Source organism: Gymnoscopelus microlampas (assembly GCF_963454915.1).
Source record: "Gymnoscopelus microlampas genome assembly, chromosome: 4".
Taxonomy (NCBI): Eukaryota; Metazoa; Chordata; class Actinopteri; order Myctophiformes; family Myctophidae; genus Gymnoscopelus; species Gymnoscopelus microlampas.
In genome coordinates this window covers 48,274,679-48,295,796 of record NC_139941.1, presented here as the reverse complement: position 1 = coordinate 48,295,796, position 21,118 = coordinate 48,274,679, and the positions used below count along the sequence as shown (strand labels likewise).

The window sequence follows — 21,118 nt, the reverse complement described above, 5'->3', positions numbered from 1 at the left end:
ATGTACACAGACTCACACACACAACACAGACAGACAGACGGACTGTACCCCCCCCCTGGCTCCAAGTGGGCCTCCCCTGACGCACGCAGGATGTCTAGAGGTTGAGCTTTGTGTCAGCGAAGGTTTTCCTGAGGCTGAGGGGTCCAGGTCCGCAGGTTCTGACCCGCTCTTGACCGCACGACTTCCTCCTCCTCCATCTCTCCGTAAACACACACACACACATCCCCATGCGTCTGAACTGAAGCCCCCTCCATCGCGAGCACACACACACGTCTGCAGCCCCCCGTCCCGTCGCTTGGGCGGACGGCTAATAACATCATTCATGTTTCTGATGTGAACCAAACGAACGTTTGGAGACTGGTGGCTGGCTATACGTCAGTGTGTGTGTGTGTGTGTGTGTGTATGTGGGGGGGGCAAGGTAGTTTTATTTGTATAGCACATTTCAAAAACAAGGCAATTCAATGTGCTTTACGCAAAACATCAAGCAAAAGGAAACACACAATATTCAATGAAAAAAAGAACAGATACAATTACAGTGCAGAACTTGAAGAGAAAGACAATAACAAAAGTAACTCAATCAAAGGCAGCGGAAAACAGAAAGGTCCTTAGTTGTGTTTAAAATAAATAAGAGCGGCATCAGTGTGTGTGCCCGTGTGCTTATGTGTGTGTGTGCGTGCACGTTTGTGTGTGTTGCTGCAGTTTCCTCTGCAACGAGTTCTTCGTCATGGAAGAAGCCGCGTTAAACTATCACCTTAGCAGTCTCCACATACACACACACACACACACACACACACACACACACACACACACACACACACAGGGGTTGTCCGCTGCTCTCGTTGAGTGTGTGTCAACTCCATTAGCACATTCCCAGATAGGAACAGAGTCTTCTTATCTGCAGCGACCCATTAATTACACTTTGTTCCTCTAAGTGATCTATTTCAGACCTGCACTGCCCCCCCCCCCCCCCCACGCCCCCGTCCTCCGTCCCCCCTCAACTTCCCTGGCCTCGACCCTCTGTCCTCTCCTCACCCTCTGCCGGCCCCCCGCCTCTCCTCTCCTCTCCTCATCTCATCTCTGTCATGACTGGATGACTCTACATGCTCTGGCTGAGCGTTCTGCTAACACCTGTATTTGTATACAGATCATTATGCTGTGTATATGTGTATGGACCTTATTGTTGTTAAGAGCAACAGTTCGTTCTTAGTGTTTACATACATACATGTGGACATGTTACTTATGTATGTCTGCAAAGAGCTCTTCTGTGCGTGTGTGTGTGCGTGCGTGCCTGTGTGCGTGCCAACAGCAGAGCGAGCAGTGAGTGCAATGTTAATTGTAGCAGGTTTGGGCCCCAGTGGAAGTCTGATGGGGTGAATTGTCTCTTAACATGCTGTCTCTCCTGAGAGCCCTGTGTGCATATTTGTTTGTGTGTTTGTGTGTGTGTGTTCACACGTAAGTGTCTTGTTGTGAAAACTGTCTTCATTTGTCTTCCACTCCCATCCGTATACTCCTGGTTCTTTATTATGCGCTTTACATTTATGTTTTACTAAAGACAGAGGAACAGATCATCAACGCTTTGAAGAACCAGCCATATCGGTTATGTTTTTTAAATATCATTCCATGCGGAAATGAGTTAAAATGAGGAGAAAATAGGTGGCTGGACGTTGAGAACAATAGTATACAATTTACAATTTAGGCATTTTACTTCATCCAGAGCGACATACAGTGAGGAAGGTAAACACATACATCAAATGCATATGATCAGTGTAGTGTGGGAATTGATAATAAATAGTGAAGATAACAGTAGTGTGCCCACAATTAGTGTTTTGCCATTTATTTGGGGGCCCACTTGCACTTTCCCCACGGCCCACTAGGTGGTGAATGGCTGCTGAAGAGCAGTGGTTCTCAAACTTCTTCATGTCAAGGACCCCCAAATTGACACTTATTAGCTCGCGGACCCCCATTTGAAAAGATATGCCAGGGACCAGGGCGGAAATTTCAGGGAGGCCACGAAGCCCCTCAGTTTAGCCTTGTGCCCCTCAAAAAAATGGCATGCCCTGAGGCTACAGTGGCCTTAATGCCCCAGCTGACTGTGCCACATTCTCCTGTGTCTCTTTCTTTTCAATATGTAGACACCAGTGTCTCTTTCTTGTCAATGTGTAGACACCAGTGTCTCTTTCTTGTCATGTAGACACAAGTGTCTTTTGTTGAGATTATGAATGCTTAACTCCCCTGAGTGACCAATCCAGTAACTTTGATTGGTGCAGGGCAATTAGTACAAGCAATGATTTTCAAATATTTTAATTTCAAGGACCCATTGATACCATTTCATCAGTGTTAATTAAACTCAAGAGAGTGTCTACAAATGGAACCCAGGGTCCATTTGGTTCCATTTGTACACTCTCTGAGTTACAGACACACAAGGGTCCATTTTCTTTCCTATTCCTAACTATCAGTCATTTGACTAGTGGGGACCCCCTGGAACCACCTCAAGGACCCCTGGGTGTCCCCGGACCCCACTTTGACAACCACTGCTGTAGAGGTTGGTAACCTGAAGCACAGCTGGCTCGCCAGGGTGGGGCTGCAATCACTCTCTCAAGGCCGTCTATTCTTTAGCCATTGATTTCCAGCGTTGTCTGTCTGTCTGTCTGTCTGTCTGTCTGTCTGTCTGTCTGTCTGTCTGTCTGTCTGTCTGTCTGCCTGCCTGCCTGTCTGCCTGCCTGCCTGTCTGTCTGCCTGCCTGTCTGTCTGCCTGCCTGTCTGTCTGCCTTGTACAGGTGCAAGGGGCCTCTCTCTCTCTTAGCTCTTTCTTTCCTCCACCCGGTTGCCCTCTTTTGTATGTGAGTATGGCTGTTGAAGTGTAGAGAGGTGTTGGCTATTATACTGAAGGTGTGTGTGTGTGTGTGTGTGTGTGTGTGTGTGTGTGTGTGTGTGTGTGTGTGTGTGTGTGTGTGTGTGTGTGTGTGTGTGTGTGTGTGTGTGTGTGTGTGTGTTAGTGAAGTGGTGCAGAGTCATTGTAGCATGTGTGGTAGAGGGTTCGAGGTTGGCTCCCATTCGGTTTCTAGTCAGAAAACTCATTGTGTTGTGTGTGTGTGCGTGTGTATGTGTGCGTGTATGCGCTTGCATTCAAACGCTTGAGAGAGAGAGCGAGAGAGAGAGCGTGTGTTTGCACTCAAGTGCACATGCGTGGGCACATGCTTTCTCTGTGCCAGCGCGCTTATTGGCAAAGATTGTCTGGGGCTCCCATCTCGACCCCCAAGCCCAGACATCACATATATGTGTGTCTGTTCATGCAAAAACGTATGGTACTTGTGTGTGTGTGTGTGTGTGTTTGTGTTACTATACTTGTGTGGACCAAATGTCCACAAAAGTAAAGTAGAATCAAATGAATAGAAATAGACGTTGTGGGGACCATTTTCCTTTTCCTCACAGGATTTTTTTTTTCTTTTTTTCACGGTTATAAAAGAGGTTTTCAGATACGTTTATAGTTAGTAAAATAATTCAGATTCTAATAGACATTTAGAGGTTAGGGTTAGGGGTTAGAGTTAGAATTATGCTTGATCATACTTATTTTCGCACTGGTGTCGTTCACCGTTTTCAACGTTTTTGGCTTTAGGCGTACGGTAAAAAATGGCAAAAAAATCAAAAAATGTATTCATAAAATCACCGTCTTAAAAATATGTGTGTCCTCGCAAGTGTAGTAATACAAACATGTGAGTGTGTGTGTGTGTGTGTGTGTGTGTGTGTTTGTGTGTGTGTGTGTGTGTGCCTAACTGTGCATGCAGTGGTCTTGTTAATGGACAGTCTTTGCAGGGGCCTCTCTCTCTCTCTCTCGCTCCTTTCAGCCATTTTGCTTTTCAGTCCCACTGGGTCCGGGCCATAGAAACAGAAGCTCTCCATTGCCCCTCAATGGGCCAAAGACAAAAGCATGTCAGCCGAGCTAGCAGCCCCAGAGTGTTTACCATTGAAACATCCACCAATGGTGCTGCTGCACGGCCAACAAAGAGGCCGGACGGGCAGGGAGGCCTGACGCTGTTTACAGTGCTAATGTCTGGGTGGTAACCGCAACAAGGCCCCTCTGTGCACACGCACACACACACACACACACACACACACACACACACACATACACACGCACACACACGCACACACACGCACACGCACACACGCACACACGCGCACACACACACACACACACACATACACATACGCACGGACACTCACGCGCACACACACGCGAACACACATACACACACACACGCACGCACGCACTCTGTAACACATGCACGTATACGTATATCCTCTCTGTAACACACATACTAAACACATACTACCCCCTCTCTCTCTCTCTCTCTCTCTCACACACACGCGTGTGCACAAACACACACACGCAAGCATCCACGCGCACACACACATACATATGTGTATATATATACTTGTACCGTATATACTGTATATATGCATCATTACTAGCTTGACATCGGCATGCACCCGAGTGGAAGACAAACTTATGTCCAATGCCCCCCCTTCCCCCCAGGGGGAAAACTAACTAATTATTACAATATTTTTAATGGATTATTTACGATATTTTACCCTGTTATGTCGCCAGTGAGAGGATATTAAAAGATTTGCCGCACTCAAATGGCTCCCCTAAAGTTGACATTGAGAGCTACTGGTGTGTGTGTGTGTGTGTGTGTGTGTGTGTTGAGGGCGCCTTTATTTGTTTTTGTTTTTTTTCCTTTGGTGGAGGACAGTGTGTGTGTGTGTGTGTGTGTGTGTGTGTGTGTGTGTGCGGTCAGACAGTATGACAGTGGTGTCGGGTAGCGCGTGCCGCGTCCTTGGACCGGGTTCGATCCCGTTAATACTCCGGCACCCACTACTCTATAAAAGCCCAGGGTCCTTTTTAACGATGGTGGCCAACAACGCCACTCATCCACACTCACATAAAATGGCACTCTACAGTGCAAGTCTCAGTCTCCTGGGAGAGGAGAGGAGAGGAGAGGATGGAGTGAGTGAGGGAGTGTGAGTCAGTCGATGAAAGAGGAGAAGTAACATGTTGGCTTGTCTCTTTTCATGGGTCTCATATTGTCACAAGTTTGGAACGGGCGGAGATGGAAAGCGACGGCTCCAATAAAATGTGACGTGATATTCTTCCTTCGCCTTTTCTCTCCGGAGTCTCTCCGTGAGTTTTACTCTCCCTCCTCTCTTTCTCTCTCTCTGTCTTCGCGGTCTCTCTCTTGACTGTCTCTCAACCAGTGGTGGAAAAAGCACTCAAATGTTTTACTGAAGTAAAAGTATCAATACTGCAATGTAGGAATACTCTGTTACGAGTAAAAGTCTGGAATTCAAAATTGACTTGAGTAGAAGTACAAAAGTATTTATATCAAAATACTTAAAGTACCAAAAGTAGAAAGTAGTCATGCAGAATGTTCCATTTCACAAGTTTTCAAACGTAAAAAATATTTTGAAAATAGCCGATCTACAAGCTCACAATGTGTCGCATCGCGACGCGTTTTGAGCTTGTAGATCGGCCATTTTCAAATTCCAGAAATATATATAGGGCTATATAGTGGTTTCGTAATATTAATCAAAATCCACAAAGTTTTCAAATAATTGTAGTGGAGTAACAGTACAATATTTGCCTCTGAGATGTAGTGGAGTAGAAGTAACGGTACTGAAAATTGGAAATACTCCAGTAAAGTAAAAGTACCTCAAAATCGTACTTAAGTACAGTACTTGAGTAAATGTACTTAGTTACTTTACACCACTGTCTCTCAACCCCCCCCCCCCCCCTTCCCCATCTCTCTGTCTCTCTCTCCTGTCTGTGTTTTATTCAGAGGACTAGATACCTCTCTCCCCTCAGCGGGCCCTGTAGCCAGTCATTCAGATTCCTCATCTGTGGAACGTGTAATGAGTTCTGCCTTGTTTTCTCTTAACAACAACAACACACAATAATAAGCAAAGTAATTAAAAGCAGTCCGAGGGAGTTGGGGGGTAGGGGGGACGACAGGCCCCACTTACCGACGAACATTAAAAATGAATCGCATTTGAGAGGCAGCGGTGGTGGTATTGCTGTTTTGATTAAATTCGCCCCGTTTTGAGTAATTTGTCTTGTGTGGGGTTGTTTGTTTGTTTGTGGTCTGTGGTGCATGTGTGTTTAGTTGTGTGTGTTTATATATGTGCGCGTGTTTCTTCTTCTTTTTTCTCTCAGTGGGAGTTTGTGTTTGCTTGTCTGCGTGTGTGTGTGCCATGTGTGTGTTTGTTACCCAATGATGATTAAAGATGAAGTCTCACCATGGATCTTGAGTTTTATTGTAGTTTGATATGGACCAGGTCGCCTAGTGCGTGCGTGTGTCTACCCACGTGTTGCGGTGGGCAGGGGGGTACATTTATAGATTGAATTAGCTGTTTGACTGAAGACAATGTGTCCATGGTCAAGTAGCAGGCGAGGGGGGGAGCAGGGGGGGACAGCCACACTGACTGCCTGCCTGGCACCTGCCTGGGCCTGGTTTGACCTCGTCTCGGATGGCGATGCGTCCAGTCCCCCCCTGTCCCCACCCTCCCCCTCCCGAACGGACGGCCACGACAATACTGTCATCCATGACCCCGTGACTCTGTCTTGCAACACACACGACACAGATGTTTCGTGCATGTACGTACGCGGGCATGCAAACGCGCACGCAAAGCCCAGCCTGTGGACTTTCTCACTCACTAACTAACGCACGCGCACGCACGCGCACACACGCGCACACACACACACACACACACGCACACCATCTCATCTGCAGACACCGGGGCCAGATCATGTAATATCAGAGTGTCAGAGGCGGAAATCCGATCATCCAACTACCAGGATATAGATAGCAAGTCCCCACGCTGATCCACACCGCAGATAGTTTCCACAAACAGCAGCACGGCTTGGGTTACTGCAACCCCCCCCCCACCGCCCCCACCACCGCTATGCACTGTGTCCTGATAAAACAACGGCTCAGGTTACCGTCGATAGGAAATCGATAAGAAACCGCTGCTTGTTTGCGCCGTTCGATTTTGATGAGAAAGTTTGACAAGAGGAAATGAGAAAGCGGTTTAGCCAGTGTTGTGTGAGTGTGTAAACTGTGGAGGTTCTGTTCTGTTTGTTTGGTCTCATTTATGTTTCGCGATTGTTTCAAGATTTGTGTATTTTATTCTGTTAATTGATGCATGATGTTTCTAACTCTTTCGAGTTTCCTTTAAATGACTTGAGCCGCTTATTAGCTGCGTGCTTACTTAATTCAATTTGCTAAGAATAAAACAAATTATCCTCACGTTGCACCCTCCCGCCCCCTTGCCTCAAAGTCTAGATAATTATATGAATATGTATTTCTTTCTCTCTCTCTCTTTTTCTTTTTTTTTTACAATAAATCTAGCAAGGCGATTTGGCTGCTTCACACATCATATTAATTATGAAAAATAAACAAATGAAACGGAAAAAGTTTGATTTCAATAAAGAAAATAGGCCATTTGTACAACCAATTATCTGGCGCAGCTTTAAATAATGTCGCCCAGATGGAACCTAATTATAGTCGGCAGGCTTTGATTGGGTCTCTCTGTCGGGAGGGAGTAGCACTCGGGGCGTTGCCGCGGCTCCTCTTGTCACCGAGCGTTTTGTTTTGAAATTTAGCGACTATCACAGCCGATTAGCATTTGTGTGACGGCGTCGTTGCGCGACTGTTTGGTTGCAGAGGGATAGAAGAAGAAAGCGTGGCCTACAGCTATGGGGGGGGTTTTCCTCGAAAACAGCCCTGCGCTGTTCTCTGTTCCGTGCTGTTCCCTTACCTCACTGCACACAAACGATAACAACTCAGTGTGTGTGGATAAGATAAAGCTTTATTGATCCCCAGAGGGGAATGCAGGTGTCATACTGTATGGAGGCACAACAGCAGTGAGAAGGAAATGTAGGAGACCCTACACACAGGTAGGGCTGCCACTAGGAATGTGTGTCTGCAGTGGTGGTAGAAGTACTTAAGTAAAAGTATCAATACCACAATGTAGAAATACTCTGTTACAAGTACAATATTCAAAATGTACTCGAGTAAAAGTACAAAAGTATTGTCATCAAAATATACTTACCAAAAGTCTTAAGTATTGCCACTTGCCTGTTTAGTTTTAGTCACATTTTAGTCACCTGAAATTCTTTACTTTTAGTCTAGTTTTGGTCGACTAAATCATAAGACTTTAATCGACTAAATCTACAGTTGTTATTTTTTGACGGGCCGTGATGGCATCGAAATGATTTTCACTCAGCTGCATGGTTAAGTGGTTAAACTTCTCACGTGGAGGTCAGGCTGTGGTTGTGGAGCATGTTGATGGTCTACTGGTACAACAGACTGACCGGTCAAGTCACTCTGTGTTGCATGTCGTGTCGAGGAGGAATGAGACTGTGTAGCTGAAGAATTTGCATTCCTCTTCATCCTCAGTAGCTCATCATCATCATCATGGAGGCGTTGATGGATGTTGTCCAGCGTCCTCCACATACTGTACCCCCCCCCCCCACGTTCAACCACATCCAAACTGTCCAGTCCAACTGCTACACTACAGAGCTAGCCTTCCTCACCGGCTGTGCGTGCATGTGTGTGTGCACGTGTGTGTGCATGCGTGGGTGGGTGGGTGCCAGTGTGCACGTTCATGTGTGTGTGTGTGTGTGTGTGTACGTGGGTGCGTGCGTGCGCATGCGTGCGTGCATGTGTGAGATTTGGGGGTTGGGGTTATACTTGCAAGAAACTGCTGCTGTGCATGTGCATGAGTGCCATGCGAGTGGCATGTACACGCGCGTGTGTGTGTGTGTGTGTGTGTGTGTGTGCGAGTGGCATGTACACGCGCGCGTGTGTGTGTGTGTGTGTGTGTGTGTGTGTGTGTGTGTGTGTGTGTGTGTGTGTGTGTGTGCGTGTGTGCGCGCACACGCGCATTTGCACGTGCACCCATCTGTGTGTCTGAAGCTGCTGGTATGTGCCTGTGTCTGCACTTTTGCTTCTGTGTGTATGTGTGTGTGTCTGCGCATGCATGCTTGTATGTGTGCGTGCGTGCGTGCGTGCGCACGTGCATTGTGTGTGTGTGTGTGTGTGCGTGAGTGCGTGTCAGCATCTTGCACTGCGGCAGAGACAGAGACAGATCAAACAACCAGTCAATTACCCTGAGAGGGCTCCAGTGGCAGAGTGTCAGAGAAGATACCGAGCAAACGGGATCAAATACACCCCTCTGCTCTGCCTCTTGTGACATGATGAGACACCACACACACACACACACACACACACACACTGGTCAAACACTGGAGTGGCTTGGCTGGGCTCCTGGGGGCCACGCAGGGGCCAGGGGCTACGATGTCCAAGGGCCAGAACAGAGGGTCAGGATGGAGAGTTACACTGCACACAGAGTGTGAATCTGTCTTGTCTTACCGACCCTGTGGTGAAACACTACAACACGGTGTGTGTGTTTGTTTGTGTGTGTGTGTGTGCGTTTTTATTACTATACTTGTGAGGACCAAACGTTCTCACAAGTATAGTAGAATTTGAGGAATAGACGTTGTGAGGACCATTTTCCTGGTCCTCGCAAGAAAAATTGTTGTTTTATTTTGTTTTTTAGAGATACGTTTACAATTAGAAAAAGATTCAGGTTGGGGTTATTATTAGGATTAGACCTTTGAAGGTTAGGTTTAGGGCTCGGTTGTAGATTTTTACCATTTTATACTTAGTTGTGTGGCGATGGCACACACCGTAAAATGGCCGATCTACAAGCTCACAACGTGTCGCAGCGCGACACGTTGTGAGCTTGTAGATCTGCCATTTTTCGGCTTTAGTCTTGCGGTTAAAAATGCCCCAAAAAAATCATAAATCAATCATAAAATCGGCTTCCTAAAATGTTGATGTCCTCACAAGTGTAGTAATACAAACGTGTGTGTGTGTGTGTGTGTGTGTGTGTGTGTGTGTGCGCGCGTGCGTGTGCGTTTGGGGGCGGTGTGCATTTCTTGTTGTTGCCATCACCCTATTTGTCCCGGTAGGTTTGCTTTATTATTTATAAAGATTAAATAAACAAGAAGTAGTACGATTTTTTTTGTATCCAGTTTTATTGACAGAGTATAATATGAGAGTTGCATTATTACATTCACAGTGTACTTTATTGCGTCAGATTATACTAAATTAACGCGTGATCCTGCCCTGGTTCAGATTTCACGGTATTTGTTGTTCTTTATTTTCAAAGTCAACAGAATAAGTGATAAAACATCTAGGGGTGCAACAGTTAATTGAACTACTGGATGTAATAAATTGTACAAAACATATAGAGATTTTAAAAAATATATATATTATATATAAAATATCAAACAGCAGATGTACAAGCTCACAACGAGGTTGTATATTTAAGAAAATCTTCACGTTCTGTGACAAAATATAAAATAGGGCTTAATAACCCAACCAATCAAACCAATTGTTATAATTAGAATTGCCTCGAGTTGTTGATATGTATATATATATCTATATATATCTATATATATATATATATATATATATATATATATATCTATATATCTATATATATATATATATATATATATATATATATATATATATATATATATATATATATATATACTGTATAGTCCTCCTTGGTTATTTGATGAATCAAAATGTATATTTTGAATCAAAAAGGAATATGTGAATTCCTTTTTGATTCAAAATATAAGGTAAAAGAGTAGCTGCTGCTAAGGTATAGCTAATGGGGTTCCAAATAAACAATAAATCGATGGAAAAATCTCTATGAAAATATTCAATAGTTGCACCAGCAATTTCTTTCCGTACTTTATTTTCAAAGTCAAATCAATAGAACAAATGATAAAAAAAAAAACATCATGGCATTAAACCGTAGTGTAAATGGTGTGTGTCTGTCACACTGTGTCACAGTGCTCTTTAACAACACATGCAATTAATGGTTTAAAGTCGTTAAACTATTCTGCTTACCATTGGAGAAAACTTTTTTTCCGCTGTGGAGAGAGAGAGAGAGGATGGCACTCAGAGAGGGGAGGGGCCTGGTTATGGGGCCCACTTTAAGCACACGGTGACACCTAATCGATTTCTACATCTTTTAAAGGTATTATTTTTGATTTGTGGCTTCGGTGAGGTAACTCGCCCTTCCGTTCGCCTCCCGCTCTCTATCTCTTTCTGTCTGTCCGTCCGTCTGTCGGTCTCTTTTTCCTGCCCTCTCTCGCTCTCTCTCTCTCTCTCTCTCTCTCTCTCTCTCTCTCTCTCTCTCTCTCTCTCTCTCTCTCTCTCTCTCTCTCTCTCTCTCTCCCTCCCTGTTTTAACCCTCCTTCAGTACTTAGCGAGACCCCGGGGTTTCATCTCCTCTAAATCAGTGGTCACTACTGCAGTCTGACAACATCCATTAGGTCCCACACACTTTGCCAATTAACGGAGACAAGGCTGTTAAAGGCCTTTTTAAACACGCCTGTGTGTGTGTGTGTGTGTGTGTGTGTGTGTGTGTGTGTGTGCGGGCATGTATGTGTGTGTGTGTGTGTGTGTGTGTGTGTGTGTGAGAGAGTTTATGTTTCTCCATGTGTCAGTGCATTTGGCGGAGTGTGTGGTGTGGTGGTGGTGGGGGGGGTTGGGGGGGGCGTGTCTCTATAAGCCCCTGCCGCAGATAGAGGGGGCGGAGCTTAACGTGACAGAGGATATAGGTGGGTGGAGAGGAGGGAGTCATCGGAGGGGCACGGGCTCATCTGCATATTGGCACGGAGGTGACCCGCCGACGACCCTCGGAGAGGGGGGGGGGGGGGGGGGTAGAGAGAGAGAGAGAGGGGCTGGCGGCATTCCGCAGCAGGAAGTTCATCGCCAGTTCGGGGGTGAACGGGAGAGCGCCGCGTGGAGGCATCGATCGGCTCTGCGGAGAAAAAAGGGGAAGAAGAGGGGAAGACGAAAAAAATGAAATAAAACGGACGATAAAACGATATATAAAACCTGTCCTACAAAGCCAAAGTGCAGTAACTACGTTTTTTTGGACACACTGACTTAAATAAGTACACAAATGTTGTGTATCCCAAAGGTCAAATTAGCCTTTGTGATTTTGGGGGATAAACAATTACCTCAAGATACAGATATACAACTAGTGTAATATCACTTATATACCAATTGAAACACTTTTGAACCATTTTTATCAGTTAAATTATTTGCGTAGTTACTGCACTTTGGCTTTGTAGGGCGTGAGAGGGTGAGGATAGGAGGATTATGATGAGATGGAGGGCGATCTCCGTGGCTGTATAAATGATGGATAAAAAGAGGAGTGGAGATGTGCAGTGCAGTCGTTACACGGGTATATACACAGTGTCTGGGAGCGCTGGGTTATTGACTGCCTGTGATTGCCCAGGCCAGTGAATTTGACCCAAGGCTATACCAGCCTGTAGCTTGCAGAGTGTGGCCTCCAATGTGATCACACACACAAACACACACACACGCACGCACTCACACACACACACACTCACACACGCACTCACTCACTCACGCATGCACACGCGCGAATGCGAACGCACTCATACATGCACAGACACACACACGCGCGTGAGCTCATACGCAGGCTGACAAAACATGTCACACACGTCAGTCCAATCCCATGCAGCTTCAAGCCCTGCACATCCCCGTCCATAAACATTACCACACACACACACACACACACACACACACACACACACACACACACACACATGCCATCTCCATTAATGCGTCCAGGCAGGGGTCAATCTAATAAACATGGGGTCAGTGCAGTGGTCATCAGAGAGGTGTCTACAGTGAGAGAGCCTTTGAGGTGTTTCTCCTTAATTACAGTGGCTCTCCCTCCACACTGTCTCATATATACATATATCGTTGTTGTCGGGCAGAAACCTCTTACATCCATATTCTAATATTATACGTTTTTGTGTTTTTTTCGTAAATTAAAGCCCTACTTGGTCATACTACAGCGTCACACACAAGCATCAAAAGTAGCAGATCTACAAGCTCAAAACGCATTTTGAGCTTGTGGATCTGCTACGTTCAGCTATTTTATTTTTGAATTTGAATCCTGAAAAGTAACAGTTTTGGACATATGAGGTTTCCACCTGACAGAGACGATATACTGTGTATATATAATATATCGTTAACGTTGTTGTCGGGTAGAAACCTTGTATGTCCCAAAAAAACACTGCACTTTTTATTATTATGAAAAAAGTAAAATAGTGATCCTTCATTATTACTTCATTGCTTGTTATTCGCTTGTTATTATTGTATTATTGTATACGTAATGTTGTAACTTATATGTTTTATGTTCAATTTATGCTATGTACAATACATTTTATTATGCCATTTTGAATTTAATTGGAAAATTTGAAACTAGCTGATTGACAAGCAATAGGGCTACTTTTGTGCAACACTCTTGTATGATGGAGTAAGGCATCAGTCTACTGAAAAAACATGAAAAGTTGAAATATGGAGTTACAAGGTTTCTGCATTTTTTCCCCCTACATTTTATTTATTCAAGAATAACTACATTGGATGCATTGGAATGCAGCCTCTTTTTTCTATTTCCTGAAAAGTAACATTTTGGACGTAGGAGGTTTCCATCTGTTAGCAACAATATATATAATTCCATATTCTAGTATCAAAGGGGTGTCAAACTTTACACATCATCTCCCTGCAAACCTCTTCCCCCCTCTGGGAAGCGATGGGAGCGCATACTATAGCATCATGGTTTTCTGAAGTCCAGTTACAGTAGCCTATGTGTTGTTGTTGCTAAGCAGCCAACAAGCCGCTAGCTATAAGAAACAGGAGAAACAATCTACTATCTGTTAGAGATTTCTTGAAATGGTCGGCAAAGCCCGGAGCCCAGTGTTGTGCCAGATTGTGCAAGAGAAACAACCGGCTACAGCAGTGTACAAGAAAACAAGCCCAAAGAGAAACGACTAGGACATATAGGTTTTGAAAAATCGAAACCTTTTCATGATTTTCAAATAGGCCTACACAAATCTTGCATGGGGGTCCATGGCACCAAATATTTTCAGATGGGGGGTCCTTGACATGGAAAATGAGAACCACTGGTTTAAACAACATTAGGAAGCAAGCCAAAATAAGCAACTACACTTTAGAAAACAATCCCATTACATTACATTACAGTCATTTAGTAGACGCTTTTATCCAAAGCGACTTACAATAAGGTCATTCAACATACTGTAGGTAGGCAAGAAAACTACTAATCACCAGAAGTCTTAAGTGCATTCTCTTCTAAAACAAGCAACTAAGAGTATATACCTTGCGCTAAAGGTGCAATATATCAGCTACCTACTTTCTTAAACAAATGAGACAAGCCCAAAGTCGTTTATATAGTAAGCAGACTTGGCAACACTGCCAGAGCCCCGAGATGGGAACAAGCGCAACTCCGGCCAAGAGCTGTCATCATCATCATCATCATCATCATCAACACCTCTCTGCCGTGCTGAGGTGTTGTGCGGTGGAGCTAGTGACCGTTAGTGTTGATTTTGACAGCACATTTTCATTTAGTTTTAGTCATCAGTCTTCAGTCATCTGAAATGTTTTACTGACTCGTTTTAGTCGACTAAATATAAGATTATAGTCGACTAAATCTACAGGTGATTTAGTCGACTAAAACGTATTTTGGCGGTGCCTTGATGGCATCGTAATGGCTGATTTTACACTTGGTGGCATGCTGAAAATAGCCGATCTACAAGCTCACAGACCTGCTTGTAGACCTGCTATTTTCAGAGCGCAACACCCGAGCGCAACCAAGCATAAAATGACTTGTCTTAGTTCTACTGGATCTCTTCTATTTTTTTTAAATTAACACAAGCCAACCAAGAAAAAGCCGTCCGTCCGGCCGGCCAGCCAGCAATACGCTGACCTCAGAGGCTGAGAGAGAGAGAGAGCGGAACCCGAGGCGTCTGGTACCAGATTTCAACCTGCAGCATGACCCCAAACTTGGGAACCTGCTAACCCGACGGAGGCCGCGGAGAAACCCGGCACCGGCACCCCCTTCCCCGGACCACCTGATACGCATCCCTAAGCTATACCTCTCCTATCCGCGTCTCCTCTGAATCCACCCTTTAAGGAGAGTGAATGACTCCCGCTCCACTGGTTTCTCTTAGTAGCATCCATTGTGCGGCGCGGGGCTCTGGTTCAGCTGGAAGGCCCTGAGATGGAGACGGGTGGGGTGGGGTGGGGTGGGGGGGCGGGGACGGGGACAGGATGGGGGCAGTGTTGATTATCACGTATCCACTCAGATCACATATTAAGAAAAGTCCCCGCGGAGCGGGCTCGGGGTCGCGGGGCTGTCACAGCTCTCCTGCACGAGGCTCTAAGCTCGCGGGGAATGAGAGGGGGGGTGGGGGTTGTGTGTGACACAATGCGCTGTGGGAGTGGCCTGTGACTGGAAGAAGGCTAAATATCCACCTCTCCATGTCCAAATTTGGTTTTTTTGCGCCTTTAATTTTTTTCCGCTAGACTGTATGTGACTTGACTTGTCTACTTTCTGTGTGCATGCGTGAATAATTCGTCCTCCCCTGTGCGAACCCCATGTGGTGAGATGACATTTTCTGAACTCTCAGTACACTGTCTCTCTCTCCCGTGTGTGTGTGTGTGTGTGTGTGTGTGTGTGTGTATGTGTGTGTGTGCGTGTGTGTGTGTGTGTGTGCGTGTGTGTGTGTGTGTGTGTGTGTGCGTGTGTGTGTGCGCAGGCACAGAGAAGCACGAGTTGACCTCCTGGAGGAGCTTCGACTCCATCTTCAGGTTCTTCGGCGAGGCCCTGCGGGAGGTGGAGGAGGAGGAGATGAGGGAGGAAGAGGAGGAGGAGGAGGAGAAGGAGAAGGAGGCGGAGGTCTCCAGTGCGGTCACCACGCGCAGCAGCTCGCTCAAAAACAAACACCAGGACTTATAGACGGACCGCAACGGAACTGACCCCCCGATGTCAGTCAGGCACAACTGACAGAGGAGAAAGCTAACGGAGAGAAGGGAACTTCCTGATCTCCTCCTCCTCCTGCTCTGCTTTCTTTTCCCCTCTTCCTTTTCCCTCCTCTCTCTCTTCATCTTTCCCCTCCATCTGTCTATCCATCCTTCCTTCCTTCTTTGCCCTCGTCCCTCCAGAGGGTAATCTCTCTCTCTCTCTCTTGCACACTCTCTCTCGCTCTCTCTCTCTCTCTCTCTCTCTCTCTCTCTCTCTCCCTGTCTCTCTCCAACACACACACACACACACACACACACACACACACACACACACACACACAGTGTTGTGAGTGTTGTGTTAAGAGGCGGGGCATGGTGGGGTCACCATATATTCATCACAATAGCGTTTTGCGTTACTTCTAGATGAGTGCAACTGTCAAAGCAATACGGGGAGGCTGTGAGCAGTGTTAGCGCTTCCCGCGGGCAATGGCCTGCCTGCCTGAATGCCTGTTTGGCTGCCTGCCTGCCTGTTTGGCTGGTTGCCTGGCTGGTTGCCTGCTTGCCTGGGCTTGCTGGCTGGCTGCGGGTACGAGTACGAGCCCCTGGCAGCCAGAGATTAAGGGCTGACAGGTTCCGTGCACGGCGCGCCACGGTGCACCTCTAATTGTCCTGACATCGGCCTGAACTGAGGCTAGTGCCCCCCGCTCCCCGCCACCACTGCACCCCCCCGACCCTCCACCACCACCACCACCCCACCATCATCAGCGCCACCAGTCCCAGTTGCTCCGTCACCCTACCACCCCCCCGCCCGCCCCCGCCACACCCCTTTCCCAGCCAACCTCCCACAACCCCATCCTCAAACCAACCCACCACCACCACCACCACCACCAGCAGCCCAAATGCACATGGTCCTAAAGCCCGCTGGTCATCACCACCCAGTGTTAGTGTTTGTACGACTGTCTCCAGACCCGTTGGATGTACTGATCGTCCATGGTACAGGGTCTGTGACGGCTGTGTTTTTGTTTTGTTTTTTCTTCTCTTCTTCTTAAACCACTTTCAACCCTGGCCTGGTGTCCCTATGTTGGGCATGCCATTATAGATTATTATTACGTATAGATATTATAACATACTTCAAAAATAGCTAAAGTAGCCGTTCTATGAGCTCACAACGTGTCGCAACGCAACGGCTATTTTAGCTCTTTTTGAACATGTAGCTAGGGCATAAGTGGTTGATGAGAGTGAACACAATTAAATCAGGTTAACCTTTTTTCCTCTCTTCTCTTCCTCTCCTCTCCTCTCCTCTCCTCTCTTTAAATGCAGTCAGTCTTTTCTCTGCAGAGAAATGGCTTCAGCTCTGTGTGTAACAATGTGGTCGTGTATAAATTCTGAGTTTCCTCAGCTCTCTGACAACAAGAGAGACGCCGACATGTTTCTGTCGGGTGTCCTGTTTTTTTCTTTGGCTTGACAACTTTGTTGTTGTTGTGTTTTCTGCTTTCTGTTTCAACTTTTAGTTGAATTCTAATGCAATCACACTTTCAGTCTCTCTCACTCTCTCTTTCTTCCTCCTGTTTGTTCTCCCTCTCACTCATGCGCACACACGCACACACTCGCACACACGCCAAACACACTCACGCACGCATGCACACACACGCACACACACACACACACACGCGTGCGCGCACACACACACACACACACACACACACACACACACACACACACACACACACATACACTTGCACACAAACCATATTGGATTTTGTATATTAAGCCAACATAAATCCCAGAGCTATATGTGTTTACTTTAGGGCTTTTCCCTGTGTTTAATCTGTAAACGCATTGGAGGGAATCCTACCCTTTTATTCTCTCTTTCTTTTTTCTATTATTAAATATATATATAAATATATATATTTTTTTCCTTCAATTTGATATCTTCAAAATTGATGCCTCCTGTTGATTGGATGTGATGGAACAAATATAACAAAACACAACGTGTGTGTGTGCTGAATATGAAGAATTGGTGGGACGACTAAAGCAGATTTAGAAATCACTTAAAGTCAAGTATCAAAATGAGTTTTTCCTCTCTTTTTTGTCATGTATTGTTTTTCTTATAAGCGTGTTATATCTCATTTTAACGTGGACCAGAAGTCACTTCGCCACTCTCATAAAAGCTTCAATATATTTCCTTACGACATGTCAGGAAATCCCAAGATTTCAATATTATCCCTAAAGCCATGGATGATATTTCCTCAGATGCTTGGAGAAATGTCCCGCACACACACACACACACACACACACACACACACACACACACACACACACACACACACACACACACACTGCTCAGCTTTCCACCTAATCTGCCTCCGTGACACAAAACAAGATAAAAAAAAGAAAAACTGCTTCTACAACGTTATAAACCCGCTCAAGGCTTAAGGCATCGCTTCTCTAATGTGTGGTGACATTACTCAAAGCCTCAAACCACATGTCATCCTCATCGGTCCGTTCTACACTCACACACACACACACACAGCTAAACTAACACAGAGTTTTGCTATATGGGAAAACCTAATCTCAAACGTTACACTTTTGATCCAAATATACTTTTTTTGACTGTTTGATACCTACATAATTTTACTTTCTCCACCCCCCCCCCCCCCCCTTCAGCCACTCATCTTTATTTCACTTGTGTGGCATTATGAACAGGCCCACCCCCTGCTGAGCGTGGTTTAAGGCAGTTTCTAGTGGATTATCTCCCGTACATAATGAGACGGCTGTGGCTGACGGTTGCCGGGCCTATCCTGTCTTTTCTTCTTTTTTAATTTGATTCACATCTCTCTGGATTTTTTTTCTTTCTTTCTTTCTACCGGAGAAGTTGTTTTTTTTACCATTCGACGATTTGATGGGAGTTTTTTCATTTTATGGATATATCTGCTCTTGTTGTTTTCATTTCAGATATGCCTTTACAAGCACCGGCGAATTATAGAAGACGTGTTCATTTTTCACACCATAATTTGTATATTGTTGCCTTAGGATTAACAACAGGACACTATGTTTCACTGGTGTGTTTTTTAATAAGAAACGTAAATAACAAATAAATAAAAAAAACAACAAAGCCATATGTTGATGGAAATTAAGATGTAGCCTGTATAGGAGCAGCCTTAAACCAAATCTAAAGTATAGTATTGTTTAAAAACATCTACAAATGTCATTCAAACAGTGGCTCGCTTTTGCAATTGCTTCTGAAGATTTTCTTTTGTGGGGGGGCATGATTTATAAGTTGTATTGATTTGTTCATATATAGAGATAATATTGTTTTGACATGGGCTATACACTTTATCTGTTTAATAACGTAATAAACGATTACAACTTTGTTTGTAGGCCATCTTCTAAAACTACAAACTTAATTTAAAAAAGTTGAAATCTCTAAATAATTTTTTGAGGTTTTTAGACTTTAGATTTTGTTTTTGTAATAATGCCAACTGTTGAAACTGAATAAAGAAGTGAAGTATTTTCATCTTGTTTAGTTACAAATCTTTGCATTCTTTATTTTAAATGGAGTTATTGTACTTTTTATCGTACCACTGTCATGTTGTTGTTGTATTTTTTCTCCACACTAATAATCTAACCGGGTATTTAAAACAATTTGAGTTTATAAATGTTGATTGGTCTGGTAGCCTACTGTTGGAATGTGCAGAAATATAAATCACCACTAGCCTACTATGCGTTGGAAAAGTTTTAAAATAACCCATTTAGACCGGGAAAGAATCTGTGTCATTTTTAGATTTCTTTGGCTATTCAAAAATAGCAGATATACAAGCTCTTACCGAGTGCGAGTCTATTTTTGAAAGATTGTGAAAAATGTGTGGAAATCTTTTAATATATATATATTTTTTAAAGCAAACATGGGTTGAGTGGTTGAGTGGTTCTCAAACCTTTCCATGTCAAGGACCACCCAAAATGATATGCATTTGGCCGTGGACCCCCATCTCAAAATGTGTTGTTCCAGGGACCCCCAGAAGCACAGATCGGAGTTAAAAATGTTCGTTTTAAAACTTATACATTCAAAGATTTGCAGAAATCTTCCACGAGTTTTCAAAAACTAGCAGATACAAGCCAAAGTAAAACATTTTTGAACAGCCAAAGACATCTTAAAATGACACAGATGTGTTCCCGGTCTTAATGGGATAAATACACGAGAGGGGATGTTGGGAGGAGGAGGAGAGACAATGAAAGTTGTTCCAAGTGTAAAGCCGAGTTCAAGGGGAAACCGAAAGTTGATCTCCAATGAAAATGGATCCCAGGCGTCACATAACACTGTCATGTATAAACTGTAACCCAGAGAGAACATTTCATACTCCTGAACCAATCCATGCAGGGCGTTGGTTGCAGGGCTTTCCCTGTTTTACTAAAACAGCCTCGACCTTGAAGGTCTCAGTTCAAAGAAAGAGGAAAAACACCCACTGAAACTTATTGACAGCCGGGAAAGTTTAGCATTTGTTTCGTGTACTGGAAATCCCTATATTCCTGTTTTAAAATACCTTTAAAAAAGTAGGCTAGCCTATATTCCAAAAGTCACTTTGAGTGTACTGGAAGACTATACTCCAGTATATTCCAGTACTTTGTGTACTGGAATTCCCTACTTTTCTGTGTTTAAGAAATACCTTAAAAAGTAGGCCATAGCCATAGTCCAAAAGCCACTTTGAGAAACCCGGTAGGTATAGATGGCCTAAATCAGAATAGGCCTACCGTTTTAATTCAAAGCAACGGAGTGCCAATTAAAGGGAGGATGAATACACTTATAAGGGTTGATTCAAAAACCCCTGTTCCATTTCGGCGATTAATTTAGTCCTAAGTGAAGTCCGTCCGTCCATCCATCCATCCATCCATCCGTCCATCCATCCAGGGGAAACAGAGCAGGTCATTAAACGCCCCCTCAATAAATCCTTAGAAAAGTGTCCATTTAACCCTCTGAACAACAAGTGGAGCCGGGCGAGTTCCCTCACACACACACACACACACACACCGTGTCACGACTGGGATGAAGGGAACAGACATTTAATCACACACACACACACACACACACACACACACACACACACAGAGTTGGGGCTCAAGTGTGTCACCTGTGTCATGTTCATATAGTCAGACACTATGGTGTCAGTAAAATC

General features: G+C 44.8%; 1 protein-coding gene across 2 annotated transcripts in view; it reads left to right on the top strand.

Annotated features, from left to right (window-relative positions):
• The window catches only part of arb2a (ARB2 cotranscriptional regulator A), a 297,865-nt gene extending 278,401 nt beyond the window's left edge, over nucleotides 1–19,464 (top strand). For both annotated transcript variants that reach the window (XM_084054052.1, XM_084054051.1), the window contains exon 11: nucleotides 15,743–19,464. In XM_084054052.1, coding sequence (XP_083910178.1) covers nucleotides 15,743–15,942 — 200 coding nt within the window. In that variant the 3' untranslated portion in view covers nucleotides 15,943–19,464. The remainder of the gene's footprint in view (nucleotides 1–15,742) is intronic.
• Nucleotides 19,465–21,118: the final 1,654 nt, after the last annotated feature.